The 27,551-nt window shown below is 49.3% G+C and overlaps 1 protein-coding gene across 1 annotated transcript in view; it reads left to right on the top strand.

The window, feature by feature from the left end:
* The window catches only part of LOC144139413 (band 7 protein AGAP004871-like), a 564,115-nt gene that overhangs the window by 295,569 nt on the left and 240,995 nt on the right, over positions 1 to 27,551 (top strand). Inside the window, exon 3 of the mRNA XM_077671753.1 lies at positions 11,286 to 11,392. Within this exon, the coding sequence (XP_077527879.1) occupies positions 11,286 to 11,392 (107 nt within the window). The remainder of the gene's footprint in view (positions 1 to 11,285; positions 11,393 to 27,551) is intronic.

Below are 27,551 nucleotides of genomic sequence, written 5' to 3'. Positions count from 1 at the left end.
GGAAACTTTTTTTTATAAAATTAAAGTAAGCTCCAACCCGGTGTTAGACGATCTGACTTCTCCGTCTCTGCGCCGCGGACGGAGGCGACGAGATTTGTGGCAGAGAAGGAGGAGGAGGAGGAAGAAATACTTCTGTTCAGATTTCTGAACTGCCCAGAGTGCAGCCCTGGGGAGTGCAGCCCTGGGGAGATTCCCTCTTATGTGGGGCCCATATGCAGTCCGCGCGGCCGGCCTGTGTTCCGTCCACCCGCTGAAGCTGGGTAGGTAGAGAGGGCCTGGACAGCAGCATCTCCCCCATTGCTCTTGTTGAGTAGTTGTCGGAAAGAGAGGAGGGTGCTCAGGGCTAAAGTCACACACCGCGATTACGGGGCGGAGTGTTCCTACTTCTGAGCAAAATTTACATTCAGCGTCGTAGCGATTCGGATGCATTAAGTGAAGACGCGTAGGCTGTGGGAAGGAGCCCGGATCGTATGAGTCGTAGGGTAGTTTGTTGTTCTCTGGAAAGGTCAGGGTAAGGCGAAGGTACGGTCTGTCTCAGAAGGTGATAATGTTGGGTTATCTCCCTGAACGTGACAAGTGGGTGACTGTCCTCGTGCAGCTCCATAGCGCAGGCTTGTTGGGTGGGCGTATTTGTTGCCCTCCATTGAAGCGTGAAGGGGTGTCCAGATGAGCTGAATGGAAGCGTTTGGGGAGTGGTTTTTTAGCACGCGCAGTGCAGGTCAGGACACCCAACCCGACTGGTAATTCCAGTAGGCTTGCTGGAAATCGGTGATTACCCTCCGAACCCCTGGTTGAGTGAGAGCCAAAGTGATGGCTGCCTCTTCTGCTGCCGTCATTTCTTGGGTCCTAACCGAGGTACACGCAAGGAGGTTGGTTCTGGAGGTAGCCACGATGATGGTGTATTGCTGCCCTCGATATTTTGAGGCGTCTGTGTAGATAACTGCATGATCCCCACCGAGGGTGGTGTTTAGCGCTTGAGCCCGTGCTTTTCGGTGACCCTCGTCATGTGAGGGGTTCATATTTCTAAGCAAAGGGAGCATCTTTAGTTTTAGTCGCCAAGAGTCTGGGAGTACGTCAAGCGGAGTGACATTCTGGGCTGCCCAGCCAATCTGGTGAAGCATGCGGTTACCCACCGCAGTTCCGAGTTGGACATTCTGGTTTGAAACATGACCTTCTACCAGCTCTTCCACCGTGTTGTGGAGCCCCGTGCTAAGCAGCCTGTGTGTGGACGCAGTCATGCGAAGACCAATGGCCTGCTCGACCGCCTTTCTAATCATTATATAAAGCATCTCTATGCCTTCCTTGTCGAGAAGAAGACGTGGGGTTGACGTAAGTGACTCTAGAGAGGACAAAATCTTCAATTAATCGAAAGGTACCGGATTCCTTTAGGCCTCGCTTCTTGGTGGCAACTCGCCTGATTATGAGTATGATTTTATTAATGCTGTTTTTGAGGCGATGCAAGGAGACGTCACTCTTGGTATTAGCCTCGAGATGTAGGCCCAGGATCTTGATGCTGGGGCTTGGAGTGATGGCCTGGCCATCAAGGAGTATGTGAATGTATTCCTTGATTTGGCGTGATGGCGGACGACAAGGAGCTGTAATTTTTTACGTGAACACTGGAGGACACAGGCTTTAGCACATTGGCGTACTAGAAGTGAGATGCCATGCATTGGTTTGAGCTTCCTTTAATTTTTGTAACTCTTAGCACATGAGCAAGGTGCGCACAGGGCCGCTAGACGGGCGTGAGTGGTGGCGTGACGCTTTCACGTGGCATTCAGCGAGAACGCAGGGGGTAAACCCGTAGATGTACCTGGTGAGCACACCACCTGTCTTCCCTGGCTTCGCGTGGGAACCAGGACCTCCGGCTGAAGTTGCATTGGTTGCTACACAATGTGACCGAAGAAGACGTCCGTGTTGCCCTTTCCCCGTACGGCAGAGTCACCGACGTTACCAGGGAGAGGTGGAGAGTTCAAGGCATCCACGACAAGGGCTCGACTACGCGAGCAGTTACCCTCAAGCTCAAGGCGGGCGTGAGGGCCGAGGACCTTCCGCACCAGCTCCGAGTGGCGGGCGAGTCAGCGCTCGTGGTCGTGCCCGGGAGAGCCCCGCAGTGCCTGCGCTGCCAGAGTACGGGACATATGCGCCGGGACTGCAAGGTGCCACGTTGCAGTGTCTGTCGCCGCTTCGGCCACGAGGCGGCACAGTGCACGCGGACGTACGCCGCCGTAACCGGACCCGTGCCAGACGACAGCTCGGCCGAGCTTGTCATGGACGCGGAGGAAGCCGAAGAGTTGGCCGCGGGAAGTGAGCCGCCACGGCAACCGACGCAGGAGGCCGGAGCAGAAGTGCCAGGGAGTTCGGCTCCTCCATCCAGGGACGAGGAAATTGTTCGTGAGGAGGAGACTACATCGCCGGTTGCGGCAACGGTTTCAGCTGCCAGCGTCGCACCGGAGGCCACCTTGTCTCAACAAACGCCGACGCGAGCCACCGAAGACGCCGGGGACGCCGCCAGTAACAGCGACGCTAATGAGGTGCGCGGTGAAGATGGTTCGGTGACGAAACGCCCCCGGCACGAACGAGACAACCAGGCGGCGAAGGAGGACACGGCTACTGACGGTAAACCGGCCCCTAAAGGGCTAGTGACTCGTCGTTCGTCCCTCAAACCAAAGCCAAACAGTACGCCGTACGAGCGAACGCCAGCCACGGCCAAACCGCCGTGACAGTGTGCGTGCATCCGGGTATCCCTCCACCGTTTTTTTGTTTTTGTCGCATTCTTTGGCTCATTGAGAACGCTTGTTTGACGTTTACCAGTGTTCGCGTCAATATGAAGAATCAACGAGATGTGTTAATGACGCCTTTGACGGTTTGCAGTGTGGCGCCCGTGCGCACAGGTTCCCTCGAGGCGTTTCCCCCGTTTTTGAATGCGCCATATTCGCCCGCGCGTCCTGAGTTTTTCGCTGCCTCAAAATGCTAAATTTTAACACCCCTGTTCGTATCGCCACGCTAAACGTTCGTGGTCTGGCTGACAGGCGTCGGCAAAACCAAGTTTACCGCTTGGTTGCCGATAAAGAACTCGATATTGTGGCGATTCAGGAAACGAAAGTTGAGGGAGAAGGGCAAACGCAGCGTATGGCGCAAACTTTCAATGCGCACCACCATGTTTGCGTAAGTCACGCAGTTGGCGTTTCTGGGGGGTGTATGCTGTTAATTAAACAGAGTTTGGGCGTTGCAATTGAATCCGTCACGGCTTGTCTTGCAGGGCGGTTCATAGTTTGCGATTTTAAGTTTTTGTCGCGCGATTGGCGTGTTGTAGTTGTGTATGCGCCGACACGAGCGAACGAAAGGAAAGTTTTTTTTGAAAATATCCGTACACGACTGGACACTCAACGTATAGTTGTTTTTCTAGGAGACTTTAACTGTGTATGCTCTGCGCGCGACAAGTCCAGTGATACGCCATTCCGTGACTCGAGCATCTTGGCGTTGATTGAGGCAGCATCAGACTATTGTTTAGAAGATGTCGGGGATGCGCTTCTTGGCGTAAGACAAGTGCATTTCACCCATTTCCAGGGCACAAGCCACGCCCGCTTGGATCGGGCTTATGTTTCGCTCGAGCTATTACCTGAGTGCGGTGATTATTGTGTGTCACCCGTGTCGTTTAGCGACCACTGCCTGGTTTCTTTTACCCTTGGTGGGCGCAAGCCAAGCGCAAACACGTTTAATTGGAGTCTTTGGAAAATGAATAGTAAGCTATTGCAGGAGGAAGCATTTACAACTGAAATAAATGAAAAAATACGGCGTTTACCAGATAGGAAAACTAGCTGGTCCTCTAGGTGGGAAATTTTCAAACAAGAAGTAAAGTTGAGTGCGATAGAAAAATCAAGTGCACGGAAGTATCGTGAGAGACAAAGAGAACAACTTCTACGTAAAAACCTCGCATCGCTTACTAACGAAGAATCCCAGTCGCCGGGGTCCCAAACGGAAGAGATTAAAAGGGTTAAATCGGAGCTTGAAGTTATAGACCAGAATAAATACCACGGTGCCCTGGTGAGAGCAAGGGCGGAAAAGTTGCTATTGGGTGAAGCGCCCACCAAGAGAGCACTTACATCAGAAAAGCGCTACGCTTGTAGGAATCATATAGTCGAAATCGAAAATCACGGAGTGCTAAGGACTGACCGTACGCAGATAGAGGGTGCTTTTAAGGATTTTTATGAAGCCCTTTTTTCTGTTCATAAGGTCGACGCCGATAATTTCAGAGACGAATTCTTGAACTTAATGCCCAGAATAGAAGATGACATGAAGGATATTCTTGAGATGCCAATCACCATAAATGAAATTTTGAGTGCCATTGATGATTTAACCCCAGGTAAAACGCCAGGCCCAGATGGCCTAAGTGCGTGTTTTTACAAGGCCTTTAAAGACACACTTAGCGTAGTGTTATGTGAAGTTTACGCCGAAGCGTACGAAAACAACAGACTGCCACCATCCTTTACTCTATCTCACACAGTTCTCATTCCAAAGACTGAAGATGCCATTAAACTGAGGAATGTAAGAGCGTACCGTCCAATTAGTCTCTCAAATGTCGACTATAAGATATTAATGAAGGTCTTAGCCACTCGGTTGCAATTAGTGGTGAAAGAAATAGTCGGACCACACCAAACATGCGGCATTAAGGGTCGTTCTATTACGACCAATACCCACGTGGCCCGTAGCATCCTGGAATGCTCTGACAGCCTTGAGCAAGGAGTAGCAATGGTACAAATAGACCTAGAAAAAGCGTTCGACAAGGTCTCCCACGAACTGCTATTGATGATTCTTGAGCACACAAACGTAGGAAAAATGATTACGGATGGTGTACGCATGGCGTATAGGGACTGTAGTACAAGTTTGGTGGTCAACAAGTCGGTAGGTGCTCCAGTTCAGGTCAGCCGTTCTGTGCGACAGGGGTGCCCACTGTCCTCGCTGCTATTCTGTATGTTTATTGAAACGTTTTGTGTAAACATCCTTAAAAATGAGAAAATCAGCGGGTTTTCATTACAGTCCTGCGAAGTTCGTGTGCTCGCTTATGCAGACGACATTGCTTTGTTTTTCCAAGACACGAGTAGCATCCACGAAAGTATAAGTGTTCTTAAAAGGTTCTGCCTCTACACTGGTAGTTCCGTCAATTGGGATAAGTGTATTGGTTTCTGGCACGGAAGCTGGTTGTGGAAGCCACGTACATTCGCAGGTATCAGCTGGGTAGACACGCCGTTGAAATACTTAGGTGTCCCCCTAGAAAATTATCGTGACAGTGATCCTTTCTGGCGCAGGCAAGCCACCGAAATCCGTGATTAAGTGGATAAGTGGGGGGGTAAGCAGTTGTCCGTGTTCGCGCGAGCGACTGTGTGTAATCTATTCTTTGTGTCAAAACTTTGGTACGTGATGCAGGTTCTGCATTGCTCGCGTGCCAATGTTCAAAGATTGCACAGGGTGTTTGCTGTCTTTATTTGGTGTTCCACTTGGGAGCGCACAAGCCGAACCAACCTGTTTAGACGAGTGCGCTGTGGGGGCCTTTTCCTGGCGCACCTTTTTCTACGCCAGGTAGTGAACCGCTTTCTTTTTTTACGTGATGTGCAAAACCCTTTTTTGCGCACCGTGTGTCAAGTGCGCCTAGGTAGAGTTTTACCCGAATTTGTTGTTACTTCTTGTGTTCGTGACGGTGGCATTCATGGCTATCTACGTGAGGTGGTACTTTCGGCAAGATTTTTATTCTCGCGGTTTTCTTTCGAATATCTGGCTACCGTGCACAGAAAAAAGCTGTATAGAGACCTTCTTGACACCACTTTACCGACTCCTTTGTACCGATCCCTATACAGTGCAGGGCCAGGACAAGATGTGTGTCAGCGTGTGAAAAAAATGACTGTACCGCCTTATGTAAAGTCTTTTTTCTTTAAATTACACGTGGGAGTATTACCCGTTAAAACTTGGATGATTGAAAAAGGTTTGTTTGTTCCCTGGGGGCCTGACTGCTTGGTTTGTAAAAAGCCAGAAACAGTAGAGCACGCATTCATTGACTGTTGGGACGGGGTGTTCCTGTGGGACGTTTTGCAGAGAACACTAAAAAAGGATTTCCCGTTGGATAGCCATGGAATCAGATTCTTGGCCGTTGAAAACTATGGCGGCGTCCCGTATGATCTTTTGATGTTGCTGGCCCTGCATAGTATATGGAAAGCTCGAATGGCAGTTCGTCATAATGATGTAGATGTGAAAGCGAGCAGAGAGTTGTTCTGCCAGAGTGTGCGGGAGATCTTAGAAGTGTATAAAGCCCAACCATCTCCACCTGACTGGTTAAATGTGTTGGAAAGTGTGGCATGGCTTCGGCCTTTTTAACAAGCGCGCACTAGCAAGTGACGTGCTGATGTCTTTTCGCGCTTTGTAATTCTTTTTTTTTTGTTCTTATTGTGTATACCGAAGACAGGCAATAAAGAGAAAAAAAAAACTCGTAGCTAAATCGGTAAGACAACGGGCTCTCGCTTTGTTAGTCGTTAGTTCCAGGTTCGATTCCCGGCGGTGCCAGTAAATTCTTTTTTTTTATTTGTTCGCTGGAGTTTTCTGGTGACACCAACGGTCGCGAAAGAACCCTTGGAGGGTAGAGGTAGAAAGCTTTCCTTTAAAAATTGACCCGCCATCCTGGCCCTGCCAAAGTGGCGTCGAGCGAAGCAGTTGCAACATCACTACACGTGCTGGCGGGGGTATGAAATGTTTAACAGTTGGCAGTGATGGTACTGATAATCGCTTTGTGGCCACTGTGGTAGACTGCGATATTCCGGTCGGATTTTTTTTTTTCGCTGAACTTCCTGAGCAAGAACATTGGGGTCCTTCTTGGCTTAGAGCTTGCACTGAACCTTTTGGGGACGCAATTTATGAATTTAGGCCGCACGCCACCGCTGGTCGTATTGTCAATTCTTTTACGTTCACCGCTCCTCGTATTCACGCTGCACCTCGGGTGTCCTAACGTGGCGTGGCCTACCCATCACTGTGCGCGCACCCAGTTCGCATCTACTAGAGGCACACCCGGCTTGCGTCCGCAAAAAGGCTCCACAGAGAAGCTAACCCTCGGTAATTTCCAATTTCTGCAGCGCGTTCAGTGGCGAGGATTCCATGAGACAAATTAAAACACGAACACTCTGTGTGCGCTCAATACCCTAGTGGCTGTGGCGCGATCCATAGCGCGTGCTTCAATCGCCGAAGGTCTTTGGCAGCGCAGCTGTTGTAAGTAGAGCCTTTTTGTCCGTCTGCTGTAGGTCGTGCGTCACGCAGGGCGCAGTGGTCCCGCAGCCGGCGGCCTCGCAGAAACCGGTTCCCAAACCAACGACAGAGGGCGCAGTGGTCTCGCAGGGGCGGGTTTCTCTCTCCCGCTATGGGAGGGAGAGAGGAGGCAGCCTCTCGCCGCTGGCGATTGGATGTCCATTCATTTGCGCAGATCGTAAAATTTGCGCGCCGACCACGCCGCCGTTCTCGGGCTAGCGCCCGTTAACGTTCCGCTGTTTCAGCATATTTCAACGTGGGTGGAACTGGGTTTCATTTTTTTGTCAGTACTCCGTTGGCACAACAAAACCCGACCACCTAGGAGCTAACAGCTTGGCTGTAAACACTGAAAATTGTGTACACGGGCTCATAAATAACCGTGTCATTTGTTGTACCGATACGCATACAATTACGACATTTCTAATCCTACCAATAGCGACGGGTTCTCACCGGGCGGGAGCTGATCACGCAGATCCAGCGGGCTCAAAGACAAACGAGGCGTACTAAAGATGTGTCAGTAAAGATTGTTTGCAGAGCTGCTATCACTGAAAAAAGTTAAAATACGCCTCATCCAGAGCATTCCGTCATCTCGGTCAATGATTGGTCTTGCAGCCGGTTCGGCGAAGGCGAAATAACGCGTGGAACAGGTTGTTCCCGGAACTGTACATCAGGTCAGTACAGCTCTCGCCAAACTGTGCGGCGGACTGTAGGGAAGGAACAATTGACCGCGTATCTGTACACTTCGCTGAAAATGTCTCCGAAAGACAATAGTCCTCTGACGTCCCTGCTGGGTACATACCTCTGTTCTCCTTTCCGGTTTTTACGCCCACCTCTTATACCCTTCCCCTAGGCTATCACTCCTCCCACAATAAACAGGAGAAGGTTTGCTCAAGTAGATTTAATTCTGCTGTGTTCCACTGCTCGCGAGCCATCTACTTGAACCTTTTGTTACTGCTTTACTTCTTGGAATGCTGGCGTGAGGCATTGTATCCCGCTGGTGGGAGCACGTCGGCTGCATAAAGCATCCATTCTGAAAGCCCAATAGGATCGGAATGTTTTGGCACGATGATTTTTGCAAGTGTAACCAGGTCGTCACACAAGATACCGCCATGAATATGTTTATAAATAAAGGCCGTATCAGCTCACATTCGTCGACACCCAAGAGTAGGAACCCATTTTAGCAAACCCATGCTGCAATTGCGTCTGCTTGCACACGACGGACAAGCGCTTAAAGATAGAAATGAACTTCTTTTTAGCCCTTTTGACACGGTCCCTGTTATATTTGCAGGTACCATTCCAAACAATTGATCCGTTACGAGAAGTTAAGCAGACAGCCGAATACAACTTCAATAAAGGAAGAGAACATTGAAAGGTCAGAACATCTGCAAATAGCACACATATATACAAAAGAGCTTCGGGTAATCAGCGTAGCGGAGGACGAGAAAGTCAGAAAAAATAAAAGGGTGCTCGAAAGTATCTATTTTCAGCCACACTTGGCAGTGCTGTGTTTCCATTGCTATATGAATATTGCAACTGTTGCGTTTTACGACGCTAAGAGACAACTGCCCCCTTTTAGGGGTTCAAAATTGGATGGTTCTTGGTCTTGGTGCACCAATTATAAAATGACATAATGTCAGACTGAAAAGGCTTAGAGTCCAGATTGCGCACTTTTCAAATATTTCATATCATCAGCATACAGCAAAAACGAAAAAAAAAATGAATCGGAGACGCAACGTCATTAATTAAAATAGAAAAAAAGAAGGGGCCCAGAACTGTGCCGTACCTAAATGATGTTACGATGTCTGCCCGTTAACAGCTACACAGCATTACAGTCATGTCTCGTTAATATGGACCCCGTTTATATGGACACCCCGCAATATGGACGACATTTTCCGCGACCGGTCTCTCGTCATGCAATTCTGCCCCGGTAATATAGAAACCCGCAGTCCGGACAATGGACGGCTATTCTGGGGACGAAATGGGTAAATACAGGCACTTTTGTCTCGTTGTTATGGACACGGGTCCACAAAGCAAAAGATAGAACAAATGACCGGTGACCCCCGAGGCCCCAGCACCTACCGGGAATTTAGTTGTTGCCGAAGCATGCATTTATCTCGGAACGCGTACCCGCCGCGGTGGCTCAGTGGCTAGGGCGTTGTGCTGCTGAGCACGAGGTCGCGGGTTCGATTCCCGGCCGCGGCGGCCGCTTTTCTGATGGAGGCGAAAAGCAAAAACACCCGTGTGTGCGAGATTTCGGCGCACGTTAAAGATCCCCAGGTGGTCAAAATTAATCCGGAGTCCTCCACTACGGCGCGCCTCATCGCCTGCGTTGCGTCGGCGCGACAAACCCTACAATCAATCAATCAATCAATCAATCTCGGAACGCTCTTCATTCGAGTACCATAGAATTAGATCAAGAACATTCGTGATCCACGAACAACACTCCAGGGTAGTGACGACAGGGTGGCACCCTTTCCCCACCAAACAAGATTGCTCAGTGCGGCATATGGCGGAAAGAGCAAGTCATGAGGCTCAGGAAAAGATAACAGTACGATAATAGTTCGTGCCAATATTCGCCGCGCATAAAAGGCAAGGCTTCTCTTGTAAATTCGGTGGAAGCAATGACTGGTGTTAAGAGTAAACGAACCGAGCTTTCTCCTATGTTTCCTTATACGATTCTTCCTAAAACGAGCTTCCCTTAAACGAATTCCTTAGTATTTGTGCGTTTGACCTTGGTTCGTTATTATGGACGACTCACATTACGGACGATTTTTCTGGGGAACGAATGCGTCCATAATAACGAGACATGACTGTATTGCACCTGGAGATGGCTACGTACAAGACCGACAATAGAAGTGTCGATATCTGGCGGGATGAACTTGGCAAGCAACAACAAGTGGTTGGCAGCATGAAAGGCCCGGCTCATGTCGTAGTAGAAATCACCAAGCTGGCTTCCACCAACGACTGCAGGGACAGCCTGCGCTATGAAGCATGAGGGGTTCGTTGAAGTTAACGACCTCGAATAAAGACACTTCCATTGGAATTGAGGACGTGTTTAAGTGAGAAAGAGAACGCCTAAGGGAGAGCTAACTGAATGATTTTAGAGGCAGAACAAAGGAGACACACTGGCGTATAGAGTTAACGACGGCAGTTTTTGTCACAGACTTGTAAAGAACGAATGCACGAGTAATTTCTTCTACAGCGTGGAAACTTGTCAGACCGTAGACAGTCATTAAATATTCGAGTTAACCCACAACTAAATATATTTCCACACGTCTTGAGAATAGCAGCAGGAATTCCATCAGGCCCACAAGACAGCGAAGGCTTCAGCCGCTTGATGATGGTGAGAACTACGTCCTCGTCAAGTTGCAAACACATGAAGTTCTCACCCAGGTGATAAGGGGCGCTGCTGTCATTACTACCACCCGTAAGCTCATCAACAAAATAAAACTAATGACTACAATAACAATACCGATATTAATTGTAATAATAATGTGAGGGTGTCTGCAGGGTGGACCGTATTTTGCAGGTACCTGTACTTGGTATCGGAAATGCGACTAGGAAACACATTCCTGACATCTCCCTAAGTTGCACTCTATAGCCCCTCAGTCATGAGAAATGCTGTCACTTAAGTTGATGGTGGTCACTAAGTGTGATGTAGGAGTAGGGTAATGCGTGTTGACAACGAAGTCACCCTGTCAGCAAATACACTGGCATGAGTTGCTGGCATGTGTTCTTCCGCTTTCTGAGAGAGCAACCTACGTTCACAACGAGGACTAAGAGATTGAAACGTCTTGCTGTCGAACAAAAGTTCCATTATTTAACTGCTGGCTGCGGCGGCTATTTTCTCTACATGACGACAAAGAAGATTGCCTGTTTTCTTTTATTTTATAACCCCTTCCTTCTCCAACATAGTGTTCCTTGTGGTCCTTTTTAATTCACCAAGATTCGAGTATAATGAATGCATTGTCACATTGTACTTTCCTTGGGTTCGATCGCAGGCTCCCGGTCGTCGGATGGGACCAACGTGTGCTCGATCATTCTGACCTTCATCTCGCTGCTGGTCATATCCTTCACATTTCCCTTCTCCCTTTTCTTCTGCATCAAGGTGAGTTGCTGATATCGCCTACCTTTTGGCTCCTCTGTTTGACGTGCCACTCTGCAATGACTCTTGCCCGGAGATCTGCAGCTCCGAACAAGAATCATAGCCTTTACAGCTGTACATAGAGCCGGTTGCATGAACTTCAGGCTCACCTATGTCAATACCTCCTTCCGTGGCATGGTATAAGACGTCGCGACGTACAGATGAAATGGAAGAAGGAAAGATGTTCCAGCTTCTGCGTTGGCATCGCGACCTCTCAAAGTGTTTTATTGTAGGGATTGCGTGGCATCGTAAATAACAAATGCGTTAAATGGGGAGAAACATCACAGTGTGATCTTTCTTTTCTTTTGCTATTCGAATGCGTAGTTATTCGGTAGGGGCTTCTGGAGAGTTGACAGAAACGTGATGGTTGTCCGATCGAAGTCTTCGATTTTAGAAGAAGCAGGCAACCCGTCAAGGCTCTAGTTAACATGTGAAACTGGAACAGCTTGTAATGTAGGTACGCTACAAGAGATCTCTCAGTGTTCGAACAGTGCCATTGCACCCACTGTGATACGAATGACAGGCGCACCCCCTGACTTCCGCACAAGTGTGCCTTCGGTTTGCTGTCGTCGTTTCTTCTCAGTGGCCTGTCTGGCTGCTCATGAGTTCAAATTGAGCCATCGTCACCATTTACATTTTTTTCAGATAACTTTGTTTGAGCGCTGGCTGCGGGAAAATATCTTTAGTTATCAGAGCTCGCGCATAGGTTCCAAATGCTGCCAGGTCCATAGGTTTTATCAGCAAGCTTCCTGCGATGATGCCGAAAGTGTATCAAGCTTCCTTCGCGGGAAACGCCTTGAAATCGCATGTTTTAATTTAGGAATAAGTCAATACAAAATGCGAAAACGAAACATTCAGTGAAATATATTCATTAATGAATGCCAATAAACATGGAGAAGCGATAATGAGATGTAGTCGAAATCACAGTTCCTGAGTAAATTTTAGATACAAATTGTTCTACAATGGCGTACGTCATAATGTTGATTCACCTCCACGTGTGTGAATACGGTTAATAGTAACAATATCACTGCAGCTCCTCCAGCAACAAGTGCATTTCACCGGTTTCTCAGGTGCACTTTTACATGCGGTCGACAGCGATGTTTGAAACTGGAGAAATGATAATACTAGTTTCGTATCTTCTGTTGTAACCTGAAACCGTTCCACAACAGTGGCTTCCGCGCTGGTCGAGCTTCGCGAAAATTTATTGTGGTGATTTGTCATCGCATCGAAAAATAACCAAGGCAGGAAAAAAAAAAAAAGTGAGAGCAGAGAGGCTCGGCCTGCACCAGATTTTCACAATCTTCACAACATCGTTGGTGCTTTTGTTGTTTGAGCAACCACTAGAATATCCTCCTATTCGTATTTCTAAGCACTTGGGCGACAATACGAGGCTCTTATGCTTCTCCCACGAACAGGGCCTCGCCCCTCTAGGTGATTACTTCTCCGAAATATTCGAGGTTTCTTTAGGCAGCTTCACTGCCACTTATTGCAGAAAGAAACGTATCCGTAATTTGAGAGCACTTATGTTATACCCAGACAACCGAAGACACATGGTTTCAGAATTTAAATTGGAGACAAATTCTGGAACGTATTTTACTGCTTTACATACGGACATACAGCAATTCAGCATTCTCAGTGACCACAAAAGACCATTTTCAGAACTTTTGCAAGGACCCATGCCTAATTGCAGATCAAGGTTTTAAAACAACCCTATCCCTTTCGTGTGCTTACACCACTACAAGAATACAATGACGATTTCTTTTTCGATGGGAGGGATTTTTGGAATACTTTTATCGAGGCAGTAACTGAAGAACAGATGTGTAATTGTGCGTATACTGTAAAACTCCGTATGGTCTGCTTTAGCAGCACGTATACAAGCGAACAATCACCGCGACGAACGAAGCCAACAAATCGATGTAAGATAGGCTGGCGAATCGTTAAGCATGAGTTACCATCGCATTCGTCGGCCTCGCCAACTTGACGATCACCGCGACTACCAAGCACGCCTTGCTCTGCCTTCAAAATCCCACAACTCAACTTTTCTCGTACTCCGTTTGCGAGCCGAATTCGCGCACCCTGACAACCGTTCTTTGCGTTGTTCGAGCCTCGGCTTTCTATATTTGCAGCGGCATTGGCTTCCTGCTGTCACTTTCATTGTTCAGCAGCCTCGACATTCAGCCGTCGTCGCTTCCATCTGACACCTACTCGGGCCTGCAGTCTCTTCACACTCAATTTTACACGACATATCAACGCGTACGAGGTGACGCCTGCAAACGTTCCAGGTCAACTGGTTCGAACGTGCTCCGTTGAGCGGGCGCGGAGGCAGCGTCGGCGTCAACCCGTCGGCGTCATCTCGTCGGGGTTTGACGTCACCCCCTCTCTGCGCGCGGCTGATCGGCTCTTCTACACTACGTCACTCACCTGTGTATAAAGCATGCTAATCTTCTCCCCTGCTCTCCCCACTTCTCGGGCCGCTTCCCCGCTGACTCGCCAGAATGACGCCAGCCCCCATTTGACGACATAAGCCTTAAATTGCTAACGCAGTTATAAAATTAGAAAAAAATTAGCAACAGCGTATGATTGGAGTAAAGTAATAACCTTCGGTGAGATATAACGCAATGTGAGCACGACGTTTTAGATTCCAAATGACGTGTGGGCGTGAAATGATGAGCGGGGCATTGTAATTTGGCTGCTTCGCCTTGTTGGTAATTATCCATTTATATGTGCTTTGTCGCGCCATACCCAAGTCACTTCTGAAGCCACAGAAAATATGACATACAACTTATGCTTACTCGAAAGATTAACACATGCGAGTAAGAATAAAGCCACTTTAATGTAAACCGTAACCAATAAAACTACGCAAAAATGAAAGCAGGCTCGACTGTGCCGACGCAGCAGTAACTATTTCCTTTCTGTAGCATTGATACCAGGTGGTGTCATTTATCCAACAAGGCCTATGATGTGCTGACGCCTGCGAAGGCAACCCCGAATTAAATCTGATTTGAGACTTTCGAAAGAAACTAATCGTGGTTAATATTGTCGTTGTCGTGAAATGTACTTATTATAAAAGTCGCGTTGGCTTACAAGGAGAGCGCGGGAAAAAGGGAAAGTGGACCATGGCTCTTCTAGGAGGCCAGACACCTAAAAAAAAAAAGGTAGGCCGGACTGCAGGGTGTCCCTCTCTCAGTCCATCAACCTGGCATTGGTTAGATTCAGGTCTAGTAGGACGGCTCCTTCAACATCTCAAGGTGGCGTTCCCGGTGCGGAGCATGGACCTGGCAATTCCGAGAACAGGAGATGGACCGTGGTCGGGCATGTGTCTAGGACATGGTACAGGCATTTGAGCGGATCCGCGGGTAGACGTGTGAACGGATCCTATGTATACCGGTGGGAACGTTGATTAAGGAGGAGGAGGAGCCGGCGGTCACCTCCATGCATCCGCTATGAGGATAAAGGCTGAAGCGGAGCTTGTAGAGCAGGACCTGCCGCTTCCACCTTAAGCAGGGGGGGGGGGGGGGGGGGGGGGGGGGAGCAGAGATGGTGGTGCGCGCTTCTTTCCCACTTAGATAGCCCGCCTACCCTTTCGTGTATTGTGTGTGGCGGAGTCGAGAGAGGCGAAGGCTGAGACGATGCGGTTGAAAAGGAGTGTGTGCGCCGCCTCGTTGGCTCTCTCATGGTGCTCAATCCGTTGATGACTAGGAAGACAATGCAAGTGACGGCGATACCGTTTGCTTCCGCACTCCGACAGGCCTTTTTGACGAAATGTGCTGGTCATGATACTGTGTGGCGAGGTTTGTAGGCTTGAAGCCCACTCTGTGCAGCTAGGCATCCAGACATGTTGCAGTCGTATTTGTTGAAATGAAATCCACGGCCCACGCAATCGCACGGAGTTCTAGCTCTATGGAGACGTCTGCTTTTGGGGCGGCCAGAATGGCTGATTTCGTGATAGCGGCGCGGAGCACGTGGTGGAAAATTATTCCCTCACCTGTGACTTCCTCAAAGGCTGCGTCCGCGTAAACGTGCTCTGTGTGAGGCGACGCCGCAGCTACTCGTCGCTTGTGGTGTAAATTAAGAGCACTGTTTCTTTAGTAATAAGAATGATGGGACTAGATGAATTCATATTCGCGGCGGAAAAAAATGGTTTTGCGCAGCTGTGCGCTAACGCACAGAAACTACTGCACGGCGAAGGTTCGAAACATATCTATAATCAACGCTACCTTAAAGACATTCTTGGGGACCGTGTTTCCCGGGGCCAATATGACGTTATGGCGAAACCGTTTTCCCATTCCTGTGGTATTCACTGACACCTTTTGCAGTGATGGAACTTAGCATCGTATCTCCAACCGGCGAAAGGAAAAAAAAAGAAGAAAAAACATAAAAGCGCTGCAATGGAGCATGGCCACCGATAACCAATGGTTCTGCTCTGGTCGTATCCTCATTAGGTCTAGCTTGGGCCATCATCTGCGGGTTTTCAGTTTATGGGCACTAATCACTTGAGTTTTCTGACGTACTTGGGAACACGTGGTCGTCGTCGTGCTTGGACATCCACACGTGCTGGAGATAAAGGACAGGTCGAAACATTGGCAGCAGATAAGTAATCAACCTGCCCACCCGAATGAACCTCGGTGCAAGAAATGGCTAATGGTTTGGCAAATGTGAGAGGAGTTGGATGGAGTACACGAGTATACTGGCTGCATTTTCTTCGTCGTGATTTTGTACTGGAAACTTTTCTTTGCGAATCGTCGAGGTGCGCGTCCGCATCGCACGCTATTACCACTGCCGCGTGTTCTAGCGATTATCTGGTTCGGTTAACCTGACGACGCAAGATGAAAATAGTGCGGGGACGAGCGCCCCACCAGGCCTCTGGAATGAACTGGGGGAGAAGAAAATTAGTTTACTGACTTTATAAGCCCGGATTATTTACGGAAAGCAGAAAAATATACAGGATTTCCCGTACGTATTGTGATTTCGTTCAGTGTATAAGACGCCAAGACGTGGTGGTTGCATGCAGAGGTCATTCGCTGTCATAACTCACGTTTCTTAGCTTGTGGGGTCACAGATGAACCCAAAATATTCGGCAGTAACTTTCCTCACTCGTAGATTACTCACTTCGCAGTCACCGAACTATCTACAGCACGTCCCTGCCTGTCTCGGTTCGTTCATAAAAACCGGGCGGCGATTCTTGTCGTTTAATCAGCAGGGGTTCCGTCGCTCGCGCAAGTTCATATTTTTCGGAGCCACTCTCTAACAGGGCAATCTATCCATCGTGCTCTTAGAAGCGTCGAGTGTTCGGTACGGCGAGAAGCGTCACACTCTGGCCCAAGTTACCAGTGAGAGGTGTTTTGTCTGTGGAAAGAAGCGAATCCAAGCCCTTGCGTTTTCCCAGCCCTTCCTAGTATTTGGGAGCGAACTATGGTGGAAGATGCAGGCATATCCCAACTCAATTTAGGAGAAAGAATTGGACTCGAGCCGGGCACTAAATGCGAAAACTGGCAACTAGTGGACCATTAGGGTAACATAGTTGTTTCCGGGAAACGGGACTAAAATTGGGTGACACAGTCAATTCGATGGAGGGAAATAAGAAAATTTGGAGAGAAAGAATAGATTCGAACTGTGTAGTATAGAAGCGGCGGGGAGTTTATGGAAGAATCTTTTGTTAGTCGAACATAAATAAACTAAGCAGGATAATGTTGATGATTTGATGATTAAATAGCTCGGCCCGAAGCTCTGGTTTCTAGTCAGTCGCACCACCTACATTGAATAGACGTAACATGCTTAGTCTGCTGTTTTGACTCGGCAGAAGTTGATGGCTCACGTCACGAAGCACAGTGTTTCGTAGTTATCAAAGTTCGCATTGAGAGCAGTATAATTTGTTGTGGAAGAAAGGCTGTTGAAGGCGCTACCTAGGGTCAGATATTTGGAATACAACAAAGTTGTGGGGTATGACAAGCCCCTGTAAAGGATGCTCTGCCGCATACACCCCAAGTGCTAGGAGAAGACAGATGTGCACAGGAGCGAACCGAGGAAATGACATAATTATTAAGGTGAAAGCATTATATGGCTTCTGGGATCAAAAACACAGCGAAGTTGTTGCCCGCCCACAGCAGGAGGGTGCCAAAAATCCTCTGGGAGAACAGCCTGTGGGGAGAACAGCTAGGTGCACTCCCATCTACAACCAAGGCTTAATTTAGGGAATGAGTTGCGTCAAGTGAAGGCGACTGCGTTTAATGACACTAAATGGAATTAAAGAATACAAAGAAAACGCACGCACATGATATTCGTGAGGAGAACAATTTCACCTCTGCAGTCAGCCATTTTCATGTTATACACGCATGTGCAACTTAGCCATCGGTTTACCACCACCACTGCCCTCGTTGGTAGTGGTGGGTAAAAAGCGTTGCACGCCGGAGATGTGCATGGGCAAATAAATGCAAAATGTGTGCGAGAACACCCTTGAACGTAAAATACGCAACACTTAGTACCCATACTCCCTGAATTGGTCGCACGCCGGAATTTAGTTGTTCTACCATACAGCACTTGTTCCTCCTTGCAGTCAACGATATTGTAGGTTCTAAACCTGCCGGTTAGATAAGAGCCACTCTAAATTTTTTGTGCAAACAGCTAGCTAGAATTTTACCAACGTCATGAAAAATTGCGCAAGACGCTGCTCTTCGCGCGCCAAATCTTCAAGATCAACGTTGAAAGAACATTGGGAACGTCGTCATTACGGCGCACCCCACTCCCCCTGTAAAGCGTTCAAGGAGGCAGCCGGTGCCTCTGTTATCCCTAAGCCGAATTAGCGTCAACGCTAAGTTCCTTTGTCATCAATCTGCAGACAGCCCGGTCGTCTAGGCAGCAGGGAACACATTAAGCGTTGTCTCGTTGTCCTAGTGCGGCATCCTTCACGGGCGCCAAATTAAGCTGGCGCGGCGCCAGCGTCTCGAGGTTGCCTCGTTTCGCTGCCTTTGAGGAGCTTAAGCCAAGGAATTTTCCTCGAGGTTTGCGTAGTGGCCAGCGCGGGACCTCCCTTGGAAGATTTCTTATTCCGCCGAGGAATGGGAATTACACGTCGCCATGCCATTATGGTTTTAAGGACAGGATTACCATTCGGCTTACCTCAGGCCACACGCGACACTAAAGCGAGCGCATAATATCATATATGGCCCTGTAATTAAAAACGACACTGTGCCTTTAAAAACTACATAACTTTGTTTGTATAGAAAATAATTTTCTTTTTTGTGCGCACGGAGTGGTTAGCTTATGTATTCCCGTGCCATTATCGAAACCTGCGCTGCTCTTTTACGGTAATAGCCGCACTAGCGACGTTTGGCGGCATCGATGGTCGTAACCGAGTCGTGCACGCCCGAAGAGTGCGCCATTCTCCCAGCACTAGTTTGGCTTTTCTTTCGCCATGTGCCGGTTCGAGAAGTCCTCAGAGCTATGGCGGAGTAGTTGCAGAGATTGTGCTTCTCGAGCGAAGAGTATTCTACGGTGCGATGTGCAGGGTAATCAGCGCAACGTGCTGAGCCGAACGTTTTGCACATTATCCAGAGAGAGCGAGAGCGAGAGAGACAGAGAGACAGAGAGAGAGAGAGAGAGAGAGAGAGAGAGAGAGAGAGAGAGAGAGAGAGAGAGAGAGAGAGAGAGAGAGAGAGAGAGAGAGAGAGAGAGAGAGAGAGAGAGAGGTGCTGGTCGCCACACAACGAGACCGGATTATCAGCGGGTGCAGCTATACTCGGGTACAAGTTAAGAATGGCAATAGCTCTTGTAGTGCATCATTCTGCCGAAGGGACGGACCCGAAGGTCAACGCGTGAGCGGGCATTTGAAACGAGATCGCGTTTAACGCGTAACATCGTCTGGTTTTTCTTAATTAGTTTGTTTGTCGTTGCTGCAGTAGCTTACAAGCAGATTCGGTCGAGAAAAATCACAGAAACGACTGGTGTAACTCTCGAAAAAGCCAGTAACGCACTCTTTGCCCAACGTGGAGGAACCGCCGGTTGTGGTGATGAGGCGCCGAGCCAACTTCCGCTGTCGTTCGTAGGTTTCACCCTCCTATAAACTAAGCTCAACCAACCCTTGTATGCGGGACGAAGGCTTTGGACTGTAAACGAGCTTTTCATCTGCGTTGAAAGGACTGTAAACGAGCCTTTCAACTCACGATGGGCGGTACCCAGGCAATCGTTGTAACTGTCCCGTTCCGGATGCGTTCGTCATCTGACAAGGCGATGTACGCAGTACGGCCCTGTTGCATTGGCGAACGCATACCCGTACCAAGCTCCGTTGGCTCCGTCATGTAGTGGTAGCGTGGTGAACGAGTGGCGAGCAGGAGAGCTGTCTTGTTGTTGACGACAAATAGCCGAGAGCAAAACTTAGCTGGTTTACTGCATGGCGAGAGAGGAACAGCCACGATACAAGAACAGCATGGCAGTCGACGGGGAGGGCAACGCTCTCAGTCCAGCCGCCAATGCCGACTGACTCAAGCCGCTGAAAGGGTGGAATTTATACACAGAAATGCCAACGAAACAAAAGCCTTTCCAGCGCTTTCCCGACGACACGAAAAAAGTACACATAAAAGAGCGCCCCCACCTGTCTCGTGAGGCGTTCGAAGAAGCCCGTGTATACTGTAGCCGGTAAGAGGGAAGGAAAGGAGGGGCTCGTGGAGGGCAGGTGGCATTGAGTCAGCCGCCGCGGCTGTCAACGGCTGTTTTAGGGGTTCTGGCCAAGCCATATTTTTGGAGGCACATGAAGCTAGTGGTCCCCCCCTTCCAGCATTCATGCTATGTGGGAAAGCATCTTGGTGCGCCATCCTGCTGTGGACATCGAAGCTCGCGCCCCGCGCGCACACACCATCGATTCGTAACAGCCACTGAATAGGACATTGTACCGCGGAGCGATTAACTCGGCTTGCTAAGGTGCGAGAGATGCAATACGATACAAAGCGATATAATACGGGTTACAAGAAACACTTCACAAAACTGCGCCAGTGTTATGCGACATTCAAGTGTGCTCCAAAGCTGTGTGAGCCTCCTGTGCGACTGCATAGGGCGCATTCTTTTTTTATGGGTTCCGATGCGCTTCCTATGCATGCGGCATTGCTCTGAAACATGTAGCTCACCTGCATACGTTTCTTCCACTGGTTCGTCACTGATTTCATCAAATGTAGTACGCGGAGATATGTCACATATGTACCAAGCTAACATGAAGTTGTATGCGACTACCTGTAGAAGCATTTTTCTTCACCACACATTGTTGGTGTTTTTTAAGTCCCTGATTAAGGTACAGTTGTGCCCTTCCTATGTCCTGGGAATTTTGTTTTAGATGCAAAGCATCTCTTGCTCTCGGCTCTGTCGTCCGTCGTCCGTCCGTCGTCCGTCCGCACCTCTCCCCCTCTCCCCACCAGCTGTGCGATAGCGCGCGCGCTACTCATCACCGCAGCTGCGCGGTAAGCGCGGTAAGTGCGCATGCGCGTGTCGTCTCTCATTTCCTCCTCTCCACTCCATCTGCTCTATATAATAAACCCGGTCCGCGCGCCGCTCCCTCAGTTGCTGCTTCGGTTGAGTCCCGCTGCGCCGCCCGGAGTTCCGTCATTTTCCATTATTTGGATACCCAATCTCGTGAACGTTTCGGAACCTCCGCGATGCCTTGCATCACAGGGTTCCCTCGCGGGAAGGTGGTGTAATTTTTTTCGAGGTGGGGGGGGGCTTCAGGATCATGAAGTACGTCGCTTGCTTCCTCCTGTCATACTGGTATACGTTTCACAAAAAAATTGACGACAGTTTAACTCAAATGAAAGAGGACACCATAAGATGGAATGTTCTTTCACTTGTGCCCTACGGGGGGAGGGTGAAGAGGGGAGAGAAGTCAGGAAGCCTCACAGCCAGTTGGATTTAAGGGAACCCTTGCAGTATTGCCGGTGGAAACTTTTACTCTTTCAGTCGTGCCTGGTAGCACCCCGAAAGCTATAGTTATCGCCAACACAGGGCGGCAATGCGTGATTTGCTCGTCGCAGCAGATGCTTATTGTTGTCTTTGCTTTGCTTTTGCTGTGATTTAAAGAAAAAAAATCCACAGAGAATGAGTTTATTGCTACGAAGGGAAGAAAGCTGCCCAAAAGCGGATATTAGCGTCACGTCTCTCAAGCACAGAAACGATTCAATTCCCAGACTAGGAAGTTGTAGTAGTAGTAGTAGTAGTAAAGAAGCTGTTATTTTAGGGCGCAGCCCTTTGGCGGCCGTTTCTGGGCTCAGCAGCGTCACCGTCCTAACTGAGTGAATGATGACAAGACGACGGGTGGAAGAAATGCTGTGCCCGAGGACGCGGGTTCGATTCCCGCCAGCGGTAGCCGTTTTCCTTATGGAAGAAACATCCCCCTCGCGAGGGGCACGATCAAATGCAGAGAATTTCCGGGGGCGCACGACGTTAAGTAGTTTGCGTTACGTTAATGTTGTTGCACTAGTGGCAACTGCTGACGAGAGAGCGCGGCGATGAGTGCGTTCCAGCCTCGCCGACAGCCGCCTTTATCACGCCACGATCGCGCCACGCGCGCGCGATGCTGCCGTCACGATCACGCCACAGATGTTGTTGATCCCGCGACGCGCGCGCCCCCACCTGTTGGGCGCGAACCGACCGCGGAGAGAGCGCGCGATGCGAGCGGAGAGTAGGCGAGGATGAGCGGGGCTGGCGAGATAGCGCGGCGATGAGCGCGTTCCAGCCTCGCCGACAACCGCCTTTATCACGCCACGATCGCGCCGACAGGGCGCACCTGCGAGCGATGCGGACAACTACGGACGCCAAGAACGGGTGACATCGTGAGTTAAAGAAATGCTCTGCATTTAAAAATTGGCGCAGCTTTCACTAGAGGTGTGAGGAGGCTGTGACAAACAGGCTACAGCAGAGCTGGGGGTCGACTTTGCTTCTCCACACTGACAGCGGATCCAAGGGTAGAGGGAGCAGCGGGACGCCAGCAGTGCAAAGCCGTTTCGAACGGCGCTGTAAAGCAAAGAACATTAAAGTATGTACAGTGCTTTTCAGTAGCAATCGTCGTCATCCCTTTCGTCGTCGTCTTCCGACGGCGCAGACGCCTTGGAAAATTACCCTTGTAGCGCAACCTCGCCTCGGTACACTTCCAATTCTTCGTCAGCTGGTCCGGTGGCCGTCTCCACTCGTGGGTTGGGAACGGATGGCTTGACAGATTCGTCGTCAACGTCTTCGACCCGGCGGACTCGTGGTGCGCCGGTCGCTACACGACGACGACGACGACGAAGGCGGGAGCTCCTCATGTGGCGTAATTCCACGCACAAGTCTGGACGACGCCGGGCGGTCGCCGCGAGGCGCACGCTGACGTGCGCTTGGTATTGTTATTATTGTGTTTTTTTTCTGCTAAAGCTACAGCTGCGCCAAGGCCGTGCCCGGAGCCTCGTGCCGGGGACGCCGGGCGGTCGTTGCGAGGCACGCGCTTACGTGCGCTTGGGGATTTCTGTCTCCGTAGGACGGATTTGTGTTGGCCTAATCAGCTCTGCTGTTAAAATTTTGTTTTGCCGAAAAGTTGTGGTGATTGTACCACTGAGTTATTCACTCCGTCATCTACACAGCGGGGCTCCCGATTCTTCGGGATCTCTGGGTCGTCAGCCAACTGGGCGAGGGCCTCTTGCACGAGGGGAGCTTGGCTAGTGATGGCAGCCTCACGCTCTGGGAAGGATGACAGGTTAGGAAAGATGGGATGAGTTGCGAAGAACACCGAGGAAGAGAGAATACAATTAGAAGGAGCTAGCAACATTCTACTCGGGTATTCCGTGGTGTACTAATCAAAGGCCTAAACGTGTTTACAGACAACATTCTAAAACATTTCATATGTAGAACAAATTTGAAACAATTGTTCCGCAGACGTGTAACTTCCACAACTGTCGTTAATGGCGCTGGAGTTTTTACGAACATCGATCCCAGGAATGTTACTTACACAGCAATCGTCTTGAAATCGTAGGAAAATGGAGCGCTTAAAAAAGGGGCCGCCCAGGCAGACGGAGAGGGGGAAATTGGGGACCGGCAGTTGCATTGATAAACATAAAAATATCACCTAAGTGTTAAGAACAGCATGTCAAACCCTTAGAAACCTCAAAACTTCCGAATATGTCTCAACGGCTTGTGCTATCAGCTGCCAATATTATAACGCTGCCAACGCATCACCTTTTATGTAGCGCTTCTCAACCTTACAGCTGTCGATGGTGCCCGTCCGAGCGCGCGTCGTTGGTTGTTTATCGAGCGGCCGTGGTTGCCTTTCGCTGTCAACGTCTGCGCTTCGGGCGCAGTGTAAAACGGTCGAAGCAGCGTCAGTGGTGGTAGTAAGCGTAGTAGAAACGTCAACAAAAATTTCCCTTGATGTCCTGGAAACAAGTCCAGGAATCAAGGTATTATAAACAGTAGCGAGGCACGCAAGTCCTATCCGCGCAGCAAATCGATAGCGGCCCACCGAGCGCGCGGGCACCTCACGTAGTTAAAAAATCATGCTTCCATCCAACAGATTTGGGCGCGTCTCTGTTGTTCGGGCACGTTTGTGCGCGGGTGTGCTTTGAGTGGTGCTGAACTGCAAACCAGCTATCGGGGGGCTCGCTACGGCGAGGACTCAAATGCTCGGTCGGTAAGCGCACGCTGATATCGGAGATCAATATCGGAGATCAATATCCGCTGCTGTCGCTGCCAATGCCTGGGGCGCTCTGAGTCCCTCACCTTTGCGCCGCAAAATTGGAGGCGGAGGCGGTAGTAGCGCAGGTCCAAAACGAGGCCCCACTGTCATGAGTAAAGGACAATCCCCGCAACAACGCCGAAGAAGATCGAGGAAGAGAAGGAGGAGGGAGAGAGATGTCGTGTGCCCCAGTTGAACAGATACCTCCACAGGTCTCGTCTGGCGCAGTCTGCCATGTGCAGTTACTGTAATGAAGAAGAGTCTGTGGACCACTTCCTTTTGTCCTGTCGACGATTTTCAAGCCTCAGACGTCAGCTCCTTGAGGTGCCGCTTCATCGCCTGGGGTTGGCATTATCAGTGCCGGTTCTTTTATCATTTGGGGCTTCAGAAACTGGATATGGCCGCCGGGATGTTTGCTCTGCTCTTCTGCGCTTCATAGAAAATTCCAAAAGATTCACAACCTAATTCGTATCTTATTCTGGAACCTCACCAGAGCCCTCCAAACGTTTACATTGCTGTTTTTTTTTTTTAATAATTATTATTCTCCTCCTCCTCCTCCTCCTCCTCCTCCTCCTCCTCCTCCTCCTCCTCCTCCTCCTTCTTCTTCTTCTTCTTCTTCTTCTTCTTCTTCTTCTTCGTCTTCTTCTTCGTCTTTCTTTCTTTCTTTCTCTATTTATTTTGTTTCAATTTTGACTAATTTCCATTCTCGATTCCTCAAAAACAAGAAGAAAAAAGCTTCCAAAATTTTCTAACTTTCCTTGCATCATCCACCTAGGCAGCAATCTCATTCGAATTAGCAACTGATGTTTGGCCGATCCCCTGATTGGGTATGCGCCATTTTGCGAAGGAACAACAACAACAACAACAACATCGAAGCAGGGGCGGAGGAAGACACTGGGCTCCCGAAGAGCGAAGCCTGGGGTGACCTAGACCCAAGGCACCGACGTCGCCATACAAGCCTGGGCGGGAGCGGGCCGACGACGCTTCGGCTCCGGTCTCCCGACGGTCTGCCAACCCACGTATTGGCGGCTCCAGCGGCGACGGGCGCGTGTCTGCGGTCAGCATCGTATCGTCCTGTGCTACGACGGTCCCGATAACGGCAAGGTCCTCTGGAGTACCAGCCTCTCCACGCTAGCCACCCAACATCGCGACGACGGCACGCGGGTACCAGCTCGTCGTGGCTGCCTACGTCAACCACCAGATCCACAAGTCAACACCCCCGAAATATGTAAGCCTCACCTGGTGCAGCGTTCCGGGATATAGTTGTGGCTGTTAGGGAGAAGTGTCTTAGGACATTGTGTATATTTCATCGTCGACAGTTCGATAGCTTTGTCTCGTGTATGGTTTTATTAACTGGTTTTGTTTGCTTCGAGCTTTGCAGTGTCATAAATGTCTTTTGTTAACCTGGCCTTGTTTCCCATTTCCTTCTTCTTTGCCGGTCGAGACGCGTGACTCCCACTCAACATAATCGCTCTCAAACTATGCAGATAAGCACTGCGCCCCGTGTTTTGAGCGTCGTTTCAACGCTGTTGTGTGTGTGGCAGATAGGTTTAAACGGGGTAATCCTAATATGACCCGAATCTTCTCTAAGGTTCGAAACATGCAGCTGGCTTAAAAGCGTCGTTCCCCGTGCACCGTTAATGAATGGTTTTCAGAGAACTATAGACGGCTTAGTGTTGGCTGGTGTAGCACTGTCGATAAGTGAAATATGCAAAAGGAATAATTTCAGTTCGGAGCAAGCTACCTTTAATTATGCACTCCGCCCAGGGTATAATTTTTCGCAAAAAAAAAATGCCAATAAAAAGGCTTTTAACGGACACCACTCGACGGTTTTAGTTCCTGCCTACCACTATTATTAACAACAACAAAAAAAAAACGCGTGATGTTCTTAAAAAGTCACTATCTGGAGACTGTAGCGCCTCCTCTCCGGTTTCATGCTTTCTTTTGGTTTTTGTCGCGAAGCGATTTTGTTTCAGCGGGGTTATTGTGAACCTAACGACGTCCTCCGGAGATTCTGCGCCACTCGTCGTCCGCGTTCAATCCCAACAGACATTGATTCTTGCACCGAGCCAGGGCGCGGTTCGCTGGTGATTTCGCGTTTACGAACTGGAAAACCAACGAGCCGTGCAGGTGCGCTGCCTACCGATACATGTATACGTAGCGCCGAATGAAAAATGACCGCTAATGTACCGTAAAAAAATCTTTTGTGTAAAAAAAAAAAAAAACCTTGCAATGAAGGATATGGCTTTTCTTTTATTTTTCTATAAAAAACTAATAGGACGAAATAAAGACCTCCACATTCAGAAAAAGATATATTGAGCTGAAGTTTAACGATTTTAAGCTTCGATGGGCCATTGAACAGTGGCAGCAGCTGCACAGAAGGGAGCCATAAAAAGGTTTTATATGCAGGCCCACAGCGAGTTTCGCAGCCAACTGTGGTCGAAACCCTGGTTGAATTGAGAGGATGCTTTAAAGGGACACTGAAGTAATTTGCAAACACTGCGGGATTACTAGCGCAAATTGTAGTCCGGAGTCCATAGGCCATGTTTCGACCACTCTGAGCGCGTTTACGCGAATTTATGTAGTAGAAAAAGCAATTCAAAAATGCTGTCCTCCTCTCTGCACCCTCGAACATTTTTTGTGGCGTTTTCGTGTGACGTCACGAGGAGACGAGCTGGCAATTGGCTGCGCTACTGCAGGGTTCGCCGACCTTCCGATCGAGTCAGTCGGCACAGCGTTTAGACCGCCGGCCGCCGACGGGTCGTCGCAATTGGCTCGCTCAATTGAAACTAAGCCACCACACGTTTGTGAATGAAAGAATGTGCCTTTCTTTATTTTGTTAGTTTGTACACTGTATCTAGCTCCAAGTCGACTCAAGGTCGCCTCACACAAGCGCTGCACAAGGGCACATGCGACGCTTCGCTGACTTTACGCTAGTAGGAAAATCTAAGGCCACTTGAAGGCGGGAGAAGAGTCGACGAAGTCAATATTGGTACTAAGAAAATAAAATCAACTGAAACTTTTACTGTACAGCGCAAAACTAGAGAGCAGGAAGCACATTTTTGCGCGGGGTGAACAAGCACAGCGGTCAGCAGCACGACTGCACATCTGCGAATGCTTTTCCGTCAAAGAAATGCAATTGCTAGACGTGAGATATTGTCGAAGTTGGGGGGGACGCTTACTGCACGGGCGCTATACGACAAATAGTCACCTAAAGTACTTCAAATAATAAGGCTAAATAAAAGTGGGCGGCCGCTTTTCTGATGGAGGCTAAAAGCAAAAACGCCCGTGTGTGCGAGATTTCGGCGCACGTTAAAGATCCCCAGGTGGTCAAAATTAATCCGGAGCCCTCCACTACGGCGCGCCTCATCACCTGCGTCGCATCGGCGCGTTAAACCCTACAATCAATCAAATCAATAAATAAAAGTGTAAACTGGTTATACA

Source organism: Haemaphysalis longicornis, unplaced genomic scaffold (genome assembly GCF_048455015.1).
Source record: "Haemaphysalis longicornis isolate Haplotype H1 unplaced genomic scaffold, Haemaphysalis longicornis Haplotype H1 scaffold_1, whole genome shotgun sequence".
NCBI lineage: Eukaryota > Metazoa > Arthropoda > Arachnida > Ixodida > Ixodidae > Haemaphysalis > Haemaphysalis longicornis.
The sequence above is the reverse complement of the archived record's forward strand: the minus strand, read 5'-3'. Positions and strand labels throughout refer to the sequence as shown.